The following is a 14486-nucleotide window of genomic DNA, read 5'->3' on the forward strand; positions in this document are numbered from 1 at the left end:
AATACGATTCACTTAATTTACCAGATCACTAACACTTGGGTGTTCGAGTTACCTTATTTGTCTGGTTAGCCAGATTTAACTGTAACTCTTAACTGAAAATTAGTCTAAAATGCCTTCATGTCTTTGTTGGGTATCTGAGGATTCTGACAAGTATCACCCTCTTTCATTATTAAGGCCTGGGTCCAAGAAGGTGGAAAACTGTACTGCACAGACGCTAATGCACAGACGCTAATGCCACGTGCCCTAGACCTGCACTGTCCAATAGGGTAGCCGCTAACCACATGGAGCTCCTGACATTTAACGTTTTAAGTTCAGCTCCTTAGTCACAGTAGCCACATTTAAGAGCTTGACTGACACGAGTGGTTCATGGTTGTCTTGTACTGCATGACAGAGGTACATTTCCATCGTGGCAGAGATTCTTATAAGACAGACGTGCCCGAGAATGAGGATTAAATCTCCTCATATAATATAAATAATATAAACTAGTCTTCTTGTCATTTTCTCATAAAAGTCAACCACTTAAAAACATTCATGTTTATCAAAGTTACAGGCTGAGTTTTTGTCACTAGGGATTCTTCTATTTCCCACTGTTTAAAGCCCATCAAACCATCTCTCGAGTGCTGCCTTGGATAAGTTACCCTCACCCATCAGTTGAGTTAACTGGACGAAGAGGTAAACTTACTGGCAGGTTGATCAAGTTTTACTATCGATGCTTGTAGTGCATAAAGTGCTTGCAGTTCCTTCTCTGTATCTGAGTCCAGGTATTTGAGTAAGATCGGCACTCTCTGCTTGATAACAGCAGTGTCCACTCGGAAGGTCGAACAGTCGGCTGGAGGAGACAGAAGAACTGAGCATTAACACACACAGTTGTTTTCAGTTTTCTGAATCAGTAAGACATACATGACCCTGCAGGGAAAGAGGAACCAAGGGGGTCTGTGGTAAATATTTTGAAATGCCAAATTTTCTAAAATCTTAATTAAAACAAAACAACACTATTGAATTTGTTGTAATACTGCTTCTGTTTTATGTTTTCGTTTTTTGGTCGTGAGGCATGTGGGATCCTAGCTCCCCAATCAGGGATCGAATCCACACTCCCTGCACTGGAGGGCGAAGTCCCAACCACTAGACCACCAGGAGAATACATGAAATTCTTCCTGAAACAAAAAACAAACAAAAATACGGAGGAAGATATATTTAGAGTGCTGGGCTCCCTCACGAGTAGTGCACTCAGAGTTCTTTATCTTTAATCATAATTAAACAGGGACAGTGGTCTCATGACATTCCAAACCATAAAAACAACATTAAAAAGGAAATTATAAAGAGAGAGTTCATTTACATCTCTTAAGAAGGGTAAAAGAATTAGACCTGTTGTATTATTACTAGCAGTTGTTGTTATTGTTTAGTCACTCAGTCATGTCTGATTCTCTTGCGACCCCATGGACTGTACCCCGCCAGGCTCCTCTGTCCATGCAATTCTCCAGACAAGAATACAGGAGTGGGTTGCCATTTCCTTCTCCAGGGGATCTTCCCCACCCAGGGACTGAATCCATGTTTCCTGCACTGGCAGGCAGGAGGCCTGAGCCACCTGGGAAGCCCCGTTACCAGGCAGGATGAGGACTAGCTGTGACAACGGCAAACACCACCAGGTGTTTAAATTCATCTGACAGAAAATCTTGAATTTTGAAACTATCTCTATAATGGTTCTGAACAACTTTTCAGCTGATAGATTTTTTTTTTTCTATTTCAGTGACAGAAATGTGGGCTTCAGTCCCAGGCCAAGTGGATGACCTCGTTAAATCTTAGTAAAAACCACGTGCAGTTCAGACCATTTAGAGTCTCTACCAATCAGAATCCTGTCTATCTATGTAATTCATAAACATTCAATAATATTGTCTTATCAGGTCAACATAAAACAGGAGAAATAATTGGTATTTTCTTTCCTCATACATGAATTTACATAAAGTGGCTTTTCTTTTGAGATTAGCCCTTCATCGACATTGGACAAGAATATTCAAATTGTTCACTTTAACCCGTGAATGGAAGGCAGTGGAGCCTTTGAATGCTGGAGGTGAAAAGGAAAGGAAAAGTCACACTCGGCAAACCACCTGAGGAGCAGGCCCTGCCGTCCTGCTGACCTTGGGAGCAGAAGGCCCACAGCGGCTCTGAGAGCTGGGCCCGCTGCAGGCAGAGCAGCTATCTGCGCCCGCGGCCCAGGACCGCCAGGCACTGTCGGCAGAGACGGCGTTCGTTTGGCACAGGAACTGCGCTTTACAGTGCCGCCGGTAAAGGCAACATAAACTCTGACCCGTATCATCAGCAGTGGACATAGCGGGGATTTTCAGATGTTGCCTTCAGAAATACCACTTACCTATAATAGCTGCTTTGCAGACGGCTGTCATTAAAGCTCTAAGGAATGTAGGCGAACTCATCTGGCTTTCATCTAGATTAGCCTGCAATCAAAAGTAAACAGAATAGTTAAATGTACCCTTGGCACACCAGAGGTATTATTTTCCCCTAAACTAGGCTTCATCTTGCACTAAGGGCACATGAGATCATGTTCAACTTTTTAGTAAAAATTAGTCTTCTCATTCACCAGGAAATACTGGGGCTATCACCAGTTCTTTCTTTCTGAGAGTGTTCTACATAGCAGTATTTTGTTTCCGGGGAGCTGACCACTCCATATCCTCTGTTCATTCAGTTAAACAGTGCTGTGTACTATATACATTTGGAAATGCAACTGTTTAAAAGCATTTTCCCTTTTTAATAAATAAACCATCTTAAGATGATCTTTCCAAATCTATAAAGTTGAAAGAACAACTATTCCGCAACTACAGAGTATTTTAAGGCCTACTTTGCTCAGCAGTGTGCAACTATGTTTAGATGTGCTAACGCTGCTTTTTCATCTTAATTTTAATGTGAATTAGAGGCTAATTTCTAGAATTACCTCAAATAAACACCTCAGGTAGTGGTGAGATAACTGCTCCTCTTTTCTAAGGATGGCAAAAACATGTATTCTGAGGTAAGTTAAATAGAGGAAATGAACCTCCAACTTATTTTTTAGTTTATTTCTCTTAAGATCTTATCTTTTTGATATAAAATACTACACTAAACCAGATGGGAAGCAAAAGGAGAAAACACACAAAAGCAGCCATTTTCTAGGCAGGTATTTCAAATATTTTCCAGAGTTTATGTTCCTTATGCCTGTGAACAGAATTAATGCTTATCTCAGCTTCTTTTAATAGCTTAGAATACCACAGCACAGCACAGTATTTTCTACTTAGAATCATTCTTAAAATAACCAGCTAGGAAAAAATTAAAAATGCCATTTAAAAAGGTATGTGTTACAAAGCTAAGAATTTCAAAGATATTTAGAGATCAGTTTAATGCTTATGAATTTTAGAACTGATGTATATTAACCAGCAGCTCTCTCTTTGCTGAATACCTAACCTCACATATATCACTTGGGAGGAACTGGTGGTTTCTTGAAAGCAGAGTTAAGAGTGGTTAACAAGTCAGATGGCTAGCTCTGCAGGATACTGGCAGAGCTGAACATAGAGGGCCAGGCCACCTTTCGCTATTGATCTCCTCCCACAGGACAGAAACATGTGGTGCTACTGCTGATAGCTAAGGCTGAGAATAACTTGGGGTAAGAGCTATGTAGAAAAGATTTCATGATGGTTTATGTTTTATATGGTTTATGCTCATGCACCACTTTAAATAATATACAGACTGAAGCCAAGGCTGGTCTAGCCCAGGAAATTACTTCTGCAAAGTCTGAACAATTATTTTTAAATAAATGAGAGAATAAAAATACACCATTACTCTCTGGCTCAACAATACTTTATAAACAGGTTGTAGAGCTATTTCAGCTGAGTATAAAATCCCCAAAGGATCCAGATTTCAAGTAGAGTCAGAGAAAAACAAATTAGCTAGATGTAATTTCTGATAGATAATAACCCTTCGAAACCATTTGACTGTTTCTTCCATTTTAAAGAAATGAACCGTGTATTTCTTCTACCAAATAAGGCCAGACACTGTAATTCTAGTATTCAAGAATAGAAAAGACATGAAGAAAAGTATCAAGAACACTAAAGATGAAGCAAAGATATTAACAAAAATGCGCAAGAACAATACGGAAAATGGGTCTGCTAATTGGAAACAATAAGCAAAATCAGATTATTGTATAGTACTAGTATCAGATTTACAGCAACAAACACCTTAGATGTACTGTGAGCTCAGTGACCATTATAATGTTTTTGTTTCCTTGATCCTTTTTTAAAATTCACCTTTATTAGGTATCATTTACATTCATTAAAGTTTACCCTTTGTCTTATTTTTAAGGAGAATAACTGTTGGCCTGGAAGAAGCTAAATAAATACTACTATTTAAGAAAATAGGGCCCAACATGGATGAAGAAGTAAAAACAGCATCATTTGGCAACATATGAGAAATAAAAGACCAAATCGCTGAAAGAGAATGATGTTCAGTATGCAAATATTGACCTGACTTCTAAAACATAAAAGAAGGTATCTGAGGTCAATAATATACCAGAAAGCCTGATACTAATTCTATCCTAAAATCTACAACAAACTATCATATGAATGGTTTAAAAGTCTTACAGAGGAAAGAGACGGTTATGCTAAGAATAAATAAGGACAAAAAAACCCAAGTCATGCTAAACTAACCTCCTCTCCTTTTCTGATATGATCACCATATGGCAGCTCCGATGGATAAAGCTGTAACTTTCCCAGGGTTTAGCAAAGACATCTGACAAACTATAATAGTACTCCCTTGCGGGCAAGATGAAAAGACAAACTGGATGGTAGGAATGATGTGAAGTAATAAGCAAGCTAACAGCTGAAATGTCCACCAGGATGGCGACGAGATCTGGTCCTAAAAAGCAGGCTGCTGTGTCCTTGGGCCTACTCTGCTCCCACACGTTCCCTGTGACTGGAGTGAGGGCAAAGCTGACACAGCAATCCAATGCAAGGAGGGTGCAAAGTGAAAAAGATGGCAAGCAAAATGTATGACCAAGTTAGAATCGAAAATGTCCTGAAGACTTTTATAAAAAGTGTCTAATTTAAGATCTAAATAGAAATAAAATGTTCAAAACACTATTTTGGCTCAAAAAAGAAATGTGTAAGTTTGGGATGGAAGAGATGACTAACCTGTAGAATATAAATGAGTGGATACTACAAGACTGAATGGACCAGTCTGGGTTCACTGTGGTGAGCCTGCCAGAAGCACAGTGTTAAAAAAGAAAGCAAAAAACGCCGAAGTACCACCTAACTCTATACTGTTGGACCACAGCTGATGATCACACTCAGTTTACACATTTCACGTACAGAAGCATGTTCAAAATGCAGGTTATGTTTGTATGAGAACAATCAGACAAGGGCCTGGATACCAAGATTTTAAGAAGGAATGAAAGAACCTATAGGAGGAGTCAGGAATATATCCTATTGACTATTATAATTTACTTAAAAAAAAATATTCCCGATCAGGTGAGGTGATAGACTATCCCATAGACAGGAGGGAAAATAGGTTAAAAAAATTATGAGAAGCTTCATTATTTCTCAATGCCTGGAAATGGTTAAAGAAACAACAACCCATTAGAAGGACTACAAAACAAGAGTTATACAAGACAGAGAGAACTAGATTAGCCACCCATGGCTTTCTTTCAACTTGGATTAGTACATGATTCCATGAAAATGTGCACAAATAAAACACATCTACATAAACAAAAGTTAATATTTAAAGGAATATAGTAACAAGTTAAATACAGACATGATAAATGGACTCTACAACACAAGATATTAAGGTATGTTATGAAAAGGTAAGCCAGCATATTTTATAATAATTACATATTTATTAATTTTATCCAGGATAGTATCTAAAACGTGAGAACATGAGAAAGAAATAGAAATTTTTGAATGGCAAAATGTAGTGTCTATACTAGACTAATGAGAAATCCAGAAAAAATGGCTTATGTTCTGAATATTTTTACTTGACTTTATAAAAGACTATGAATCTTTAGTCTTTATACCTCTACCCAGTCAAAGATCTGTTCATCATTTGCCTTGTCCTCAATAATGAGTTTCTCGAGTCGCTTATACAGCTCTTCGGCAGAGAGTTCTTTCTTCAAAAGTGCTTCAGAGGAACAGGAACTGTCAGACTCTAAAAAGTCCAATTTCTGAAACATACAAAGTTAAACATATTAAAATAATTCAATATTATTATCACCCTGTGAAAAAAACAAAGTCATGGGCTATCTCTTCTATTTCACGTGCAATCAAAATGATCAGCAGAAGCCCATCTGTATTTATAGTTCTGAAAGATTCTAAATGCATTATTCTTCTGAATATACCATTTTTTTTATACTGAGTATCTCTGATTCTCCTTACAAACAAGCTTACTTCTCCTCCAAATCATTCTGAGCTTCAGTCTTCATTTTCAATATGTCTGATCCACAATATTAGTTTCAACTGTACAATACAGTGATCTGACTTTTGTATATACTGTGAAATGACCACCACAGTAAGCCCAGTCATTCTCTGTCACCTTACAAAGTCGGTACAATACCACTGACTGTTCTCTCCAAGCTGCACATTATACATTCCCATAACCTACTTATTTTGTGACTGCAAGTTTGTACCTCTTGACCCCCTTCACCTGTTTCACCCCTTCCAATCCCTTCTGCTCTGGCAACCACCTACCTCTTCGCTCAATCTATGGGTTTTTACTTGTTTTGTGGATCCCACTGTAAGTGAAATCAGGCGGTGTTTGTCTTTCTCGTATTTCATTTAACCTCATACCCCTGCCTGCGTCAGCCTTGCTCTCAGCGGTGACACAGCTCTAAGGCAGGGCGGGTGTACCAGCAAGGATACAATTTAACTACCCTTCTGCAGCCTATGATTAATATCACTATTGTCACAGAGCAGCTGTCAAAAACTCTATAGCTTTAGTTTTGTCAAGTCCTTCAAACACCTCCTGACCATTCTGAATCCAAGTGTGAAAAATGATGCCATGTAACTCTTTGGTGAGTATTTTTTTTAAAAAAATCAATAATCAAAGTGATATTTCATTTTCTAGGGTATAAGGCCATAAGTACATATAAGTATGCTTTGCTTTATACAGCTTCTCTATGCGAAACCCATAAAGATTAAAATACTAAAGATTATTTACAAATTTTTCTCTAATACCATAGAAGACGCATATATGTTCCTATATCCTCCTTGGATCCACAAATCAAAAATTACCTGGAATTCTGTAAAAAAAAAATTTATTTTGTTTTAATTGTCTTTACCACGTACGTAGCACTTTTAAATAACATATTCCTATAAAGCTTCAGAAACATGATTCAGTATCACAATTTTTCTGATTCAACATTGATAAATGTGTTAACTACCACATTTCAATATACATACAAAAATACGAGATGATGGCCTTAAGTTCTTTTAAGAACAGGCAACTGATTTCTCATAACCTTGAAACATTCTCCAAATTTGTTTTAACATTATCTTAGATGTTAGGATACCTACACAGAATACCTTTTTAACCTACCCTACACCTACACAGACAATTGGAGGTCTGGCAGCAATTAACATTAATAGCAAAGTTAAACATTAATTACACTGCTCATTAATAAAATGATCTAAAATTGTGAAAGTCTTTACCATGGCCTAAAGAAGTCAGTGGTGAGCTGTGAAGTTTAGCTTTTTCACTGGAGAGAAAACATTTATCCCTCAGAATCCCCGTGTTTCTGTGGAAGCCATCTAATCTTCCTAGAACCTAGAAGGCTGGGCTTCAAATTTATGGATCAGCTCATCACTATCTCTTGTAGAATGTAACAGGGTTCCCAGAAAAAGGGCATTACACCAGTCACTTTAGAAGAAAGCTAAAAGTCAAGGTAAGGATGGCCAAGTTTTCTGAAGCCTCATTTTTCTTGTTTTCTAAACATTTTTATTAATAACAACATTATGCATAGTTGACTGAGTTCCTCTCTATGCTCAGTGCTTCTTAAACATTATCTCTTTTTTAATCTTCATAAAAAGATATTATAATAAGCATTTCATAGGTAAGGAATCTGAGGCTTAGACAAATCAAATAATTTTAAGGTCTTAAGTATGAGAAAACTGGAATCTGAACCCAGGTTCATCTGACTTCAAATAAGGGTGCCACATGTTTTCATTTCTTTTGGATATACACCTAGAAGTACAATAGCTGGGCCTTATGGGAATTCCATGAGAAATCATCCTTACGCAGCTATTTTCATAAATTATGTCTTTATACAATGTATGCCCATTAACACATATTTATCATTTTATGGATTTGCCTTTTAAATCATAATCATTCAGTAAACAAAAAGGAGTTACAAATGGAAAACAAAATAATGCCTGATTTATATTTCTCTGTGTGGTTACGTTTACCAATTATCTATATTTCTTTGCATGGTTTTGAGTTACATTCTTTTGCTTCAACCTGAAAGACTCAGTTAAGTATAGTAGGTGTCCTAACTAACTTAGTTTTTATCTGGGAATGTCTTCATATCTTCCTCATTTTCGTAGGAAATACTGCAGATACACAAACAGTCTTTAAATTTTAGTACTTTAAGTGTACCACTCCAGCGTCTCCCGGCCACCACGGTTCCCGGGGCGGCACCGGCGGTTAATTTTATTGAGGCTCCTCTGCAGTCCATGAGCCACTTTTTCTCTTGATGCTTTCAGTATTTCTTCTTTGTTTCTGTCTTTCAGCAGTTTCACTGTATCTTGTGAAACTGAGTTTATCCTGCTTGGAGTTTGTTGAAATTCATAAATATGTAGATTCATATCTTTGATCAAATTTGGGAAGTTTTCAACCATTATTTCTTTAAATATTTTCTTCTGTCCCTTTCTCTCTTCTCTGGGGCTCCATTATGGTATACTGATATGCTTGAAGCTGTCCCCTAAGTCCTTAGACTCTTCATTTTTCTTGATTCTTTTTTCTTTCTGCTCCTCAAACTGAGTAATTCTTCTTTTAAAGCCTTTTATATGTTAAATGGATTAATTTTTCAATATGTATTATAATTAAAAGGTTTTTAAAAAATAAACAACTATAGGGACATTTTTATTTAAAAAATTCAATGATGTTGTTTCATGTAACAATGCCAGAAATTTCATTGGAAAAACAATTAATAAAAGGTGTATCTGCAAATACTAAAGATGGATTTTCATCATAGTAAATCAGTGTTGAATCAGTGATTCCTGATTGAACAATTTCAACTGTGCTATTTTCAAGTTCACTGATTGATTCGTCTGTTCAAACCTGCTGGTGTTTAGTTAATTTTTCCTTTCGGCTATTGTCACTTTTCAGTTTCTATTTGGTTGCTTTTTATAATTTCTACCTCTTCACTGGTATTCTCAGCTTATTCATCATTCTGATTTCCTTTATTTCTTCCTTCGTGGTCGTCTTTAGCCACTGAGGCACAGCTGAAGCCCTGGTCTAGTACGCCTAATGTTTGGGCTTCCCCAGGGATGCTTTCTGTCAGTTTCTTTTTTCCCTTTGAAAGAGCTGTATTTTCCTGTTTCTTTGCATACTTTATAATTTTTTGTTGAAAACCAGACCTTGCAATGTGCTAAGTCTGGACATCAGATTCTCTCCTTTACCTAGGAACTGCTGATGTAGTTATGTGTTTATTTAGTGACTTTCTGACAAGGACTGTACTCCTTCCTTTGTGTGGTTCCTGAAATCTCTGAACTACTACCTCCGCTGTCAGCCAGTGACCTTTCAGAAATTTCAGTGACTATCTGGATCTGAGGAGAAAAACAGAGAGGTGTGGGGAAGACTCTAATGTGTTCAGTTTAAGTTCTGTAACAGACCCCATCTGAGAAGCTGTTCCAGAGTGAGGAATGGAAACAACAAGGTCCTGAAATGGATTCTTGGTGAAGTGGTAGGCATGTTAAAAGACACAATGCCAGTCTCTGGAGGACAAGGTCGTTATTGCTCAGTCTGGCATCAGAAAGACAGAACTACTGTCCTTTCTGCTGTCTACCACACAGCTGCAGGCTGGTAGCTTTCTAGGCAAAATACCTGAAATTTACCACACTCTTTTTTCATCAAACACTGTCCTGGTTCTGGTAGTACATATGTTCCACTAGACTCCGTAATTTGAAAATAGCTGATTCTAACTGTCCCAGCTCAACAGTTGTTTCAGCAGAGGGACTAACTCTGGATCTTCTGACTACTTCATCTTTCCTACATCTATGCATGGTTTTATAATTTTAAATTAACCTTATATTCCTGTGAAAAACCTACCTGGTCATGATGTTTTATCTTTTTTTGTTGCTGTTAGATGTGACTTGCGAAAATCTTGTTGACAACAAATTTAGTCAACAAAATTTTCTCTATGATAATTAGGAATTAGTCTATAGTTCTCTTTTCTTGAAATGCCTTTGTCTAGTCTTGCTATCAATGTAATGCTGGCCTCATAGAATGAGTTGGAAAATAGTCTCTCCTGTTCAATGTTTTGAAAGAATTAGCATGAAAGTTCTACAAAATTAGCATTACTGTTTCCTTTAACATTTGGTAGAACTCATCAGTGAACTCATCAGAACCCTGAGTGTTTTTTGTGGGAACACCTTTAACTACTACGATTTCTTTCATAGATATTCACGTTATCTGTTTTTTTTCTTGCTCAAGAAATTTACTCATTTCAACTAAGTTGATATGTTTACTGGCATAAAGATTATTCATAAAATCCTCTTATCTGTTGTTATTATGTGTAGAATACGTACAATGTCACCTCTCTCTTTTTGTTAGAAATTTGTGCTTTATCTTTTATTTTTCCTGATTAGTTTAGCGAAGGGTTTATCAACTTTATCTTCTCAAAGAACCAGCTTTTGACTTCAGTGACTCTTCTCTATTCTTTTGTTTCACTGATTTCTGCTCTGATTTTTGTTATTTCCTTTTTTTCTACTTACTTTTGAGTTTTATTTGCTCTTCCTTGTTCTAATTTTTTAAGGTTGAAGCTGAAGTTCATGACTTGTGACCTTACATCTTTTCCATACAGGTGTTCAGTGCTAAAAGCGTCACTCTAACACTGCTTTAGTTGTACCCCACAAATGTTTATGGTTTGTGGTTTTACTTTCATCCAGTATAAAATATTTTTAAAATATCTTTCATGATTTTTTATGTGACTCATGGGTTATTTAGAAGTGTGTTACTAAGTTTCTAAATATATGTTGCCCTTCTTAAAGGTTAGTTTATTTGGAAGTCAACTCTAGATTAACTGGTATTTTCTCAGCACTTTAGAATTATTCCACCATCTTTTATTGTCATCTATGTAACACTTTGACTGACAGAATACAATTGGGCTTTCACTGTTGTTTTAATATGCTTCTTTCTATCTACTTTAAAATCTTTTTCTTTTTTGGATATTATGCAGTTTCACTAAAATGTAACTACTCTATGTGGTATTCATATGCTTTCTACAGATTCATATATTTTTCAGTTCTGGAAAAGTCTTAGCCACAATCTCTTCAAATAATGACTCTTCTCCATTCTCCCTATTTTCCCTTCTAGGACTCCAATTAGACACGTTACAGACTTTCTAGTCCCTAAATTTTATTAACATCTATCAGAATTCTATCTAGTTTCTTCTCTTTTTATATCTGCCCAATCATGTTTGCTCATTTTTGTGACTCTGTCTTTTTAAAATAGTGTTATTTTATATTATGAGTTATAATTCTATTATTCCAAGTCTCCAGAGTCTACATCCTGCATTTATTGCCTGTTTACTCTCATTCATGGTTATTTATTTCACTATGTGTTAAATGAACTCTTAAGTATTAACTCATACATTTGGATAATGTTAATTTGTAGAAAATAAGAGGTAAGTTGAGCATGTTTTCTCCAAAGAGCATTTTGGTTTGGTGCTCCTGGAGCTGGGTTAATACTGAACTAGGACTATTCCAGCTTCTTCAAGATCTCCAGGAGCACTCCAAGTGGTATTAGGCAACACGCCCTTCACATGTGCTTCTGCTTAGTTGTTTAGTCATGTCTGACTCTTTGCGACCCCATGGACTATAGCCCACCAGGCTTCTCTGTCCATGGGAATTCTCACATGTGTTTACTTCTCAGAATTCATATTTCATCTTTGGCTTTTCTCCCCCTTATTCTTTTTGTTATTTGGAAGTTTATTCCACGTTCTATGATCCCAGCAATGAAAGATAAATTACGCCTTATGTAGGTTCTTATTATCATGGCAGGAGTGCTCCTTAGTGTATCTAGATTAAAACCAGAAGAAAGCTAAAACCCACTGTGAATCTAATGCCTTTATCCAACTTAAGATATACATGCTTTAAAATCATTTTCAGATTGCTTTATTATTTTCTTTTAACCTAAGAGTGACTTTTTTCTCCTTATTGCTGAATTTGTTGGCTATCTTAGCAGTTATTTTCCTCAGATGTTTTAGGATTTTGATTTGCAGGATCATTTTGAGAAGAATTTTTTGTTTTAGGACCAGAGTATATGGATTGTGGAGCCTTCTGCCTTGTTGTGGATTTCTGGATCCAGTTACCAAGTCAGTAGGCAGCTTAGCTGAAGTTCTATCTACAAGACTGTACCTACTTCCTAACACTTATTTATCGAGTTTCCACTTAGTGATATGTAGTAAGCCTGTCTCCAATCTTCTACCTTGTAAGGGGCTATTACCCTACAGATATAACTTCTGACTTGTTTCTATCTGCTTTCAGACCCAGAGCTCAGAAGACTTGTAGCTTTAGCCCTATTACTCCTGCTTTATTTATCAATTTCATTCCTGGTTCAAGGACACATGTAACTTGTTTTTAAAATGTGTCTAATTTCTTAAATTTTTCCTTTATTTTTAATCCATCATCTAATGAATGCATAGGCAAACAGCCATGAGGTTGTTAAAAGTTCCCAGACGAGAACTGTGATTGGTTCCAACAAGAAATCAGAAAATATTTCTCCTTAGGAATCATGAGTCTTTTTGAGGGTAAAGTGGCCTTAAAGTATAAATGTAAAATGACATCTTGACCATGATTCCTATTTTGGTCTAATTTTTAAAACTGTAAAGAAGTGCTCGCTTCGGCAGCACATATACTAAAAACTGTAAAGAATCCACCTGCTATGTGGGAGACCTGGTTCAATCCCTGGGTTGGGAAGATTCCCTGGAGAAGTGAATGGCTACCCACTCTAGTATTCTTGCCTGGAGACGCCCATGGACAGAGGCGCCTAGCAGAAGTCCATGGGGTCACAAAGAGTCAGACACGACTGAGCAATTTTAACTTTCACTTAATAACTGGAATACTGATGCCATTACTTTTATCTCCTCTAAGAAACAGACGAAACACTAACAAACAGGAGGCATAAGCCTTGCTGCCACTCACCTGCTCCAGGAGAAAATTATGTACATCTTCCCCTTCTGGTAGAAAGTCCTTCCAGCTGAGGTCAGCCTCCCGCCACAGGGCTCCCACCTTCTTATGGCTCTAAAACAGAGAGAAGTCCAGTTCATTTACGTCTACACTGGAAGGAGGGAAAAAGTCAGGAGTGCAGAACTGTGAAGGCTAAAAACGGAAACTTTTCCCTGTGTTGATATGAAGTTAATTTCTCAGGATTCTCAGCTTTTAAGCTGAGATGTCTGAATGTACATCAATGTAGTGGTAAATGACGTACAGTTGCTTAAGGTTCAATAATTTCTTTTACCAGATGACTAATTTGGGGATCGGCAGGCTTGATGTTTTTTTGAATACAATCATCTAAAGACTTTAATTCACACAGCTTATAAATTCAAAACTGTCTCTTTTCCTGGACAGTGCTGTATGCATTGGTGATTAAAGCCATTCAATAAGCCTTGCTGCAGGCCCTCATCATAGTAGGTTATCGTTATGCTACTTAACATGAGAATGATTAAGGAAGTTACTGCTCCTGAACAAGGAAGGAGAATTATTTCAAGGGCGAGAAGAAGTGCAAGGTTGAGCCTAACGAACAACAGAGAAGAGCCGCTGTCAGCTGGAAAACTGATGAGGAGGTTCCAGTCCACTCCCTGAACCAAGTCACAGTGATAAAGGGAAGCGCCCGGCTCTGAGGCTGCCACTGCCATCTAAGGGACACGGGCTGCCGCTGCCACCTAAGGGACACGGGCTGCCGCTGCCACCTAAGGGACACGGGCTGCCGCTGCCATCTAAGGGACACGGGCTGCCGCTGCCATCTAAGGGACACGGGCTGCCGCTGCCATCTAAGGGACACGGGCTAGATGCTTCACAGACTAACAGACTACTTTGCCCAAGGCATAGCTGATAACCTGGCAGAGCTAGGATTTAAACTCTAGGTTAATTTCAGAGTTTATGTTCTATGAGAATTTTGTTTTAGTTAGGAAGAGTGAGAATCTGTTTTCTGTTTCTACAAGAATTTGAATTCTAACAAGAATTTGAATTTTAAGGGATAAAGTCAAATAGGTAGGAGAGGAGGAGAAAATTCTGGATCTA

At 37.4% G+C, this 14486-nt stretch overlaps 1 protein-coding gene across 32 annotated transcripts in view; it reads right to left on the reverse strand.

Moving 5' to 3' along the window:
- The window catches only part of EIF4G3 (eukaryotic translation initiation factor 4 gamma 3), a 343267-nt gene that overhangs the window by 1447 nt on the left and 327334 nt on the right, over nucleotides 1-14486 (reverse strand). For all 32 annotated transcript variants that reach the window (XM_043444851.1, XM_043444852.1, XM_043444850.1 and 29 more), the window contains 4 exons: nucleotides 13389-13487; nucleotides 6047-6193; nucleotides 2369-2450; nucleotides 683-829 (listed from right to left, as the gene is read on the reverse strand). In XM_043444851.1, coding sequence (XP_043300786.1) covers nucleotides 683-829; nucleotides 2369-2450; nucleotides 6047-6193; nucleotides 13389-13487 — 475 coding nt within the window. The remainder of the gene's footprint in view (nucleotides 1-682; nucleotides 830-2368; nucleotides 2451-6046; nucleotides 6194-13388; nucleotides 13488-14486) is intronic.

Source organism: Cervus canadensis, chromosome 24, assembly GCF_019320065.1.
Source record: "Cervus canadensis isolate Bull #8, Minnesota chromosome 24, ASM1932006v1, whole genome shotgun sequence".
In the NCBI taxonomy this organism is placed as follows: domain Eukaryota; kingdom Metazoa; phylum Chordata; class Mammalia; order Artiodactyla; family Cervidae; genus Cervus; species Cervus canadensis.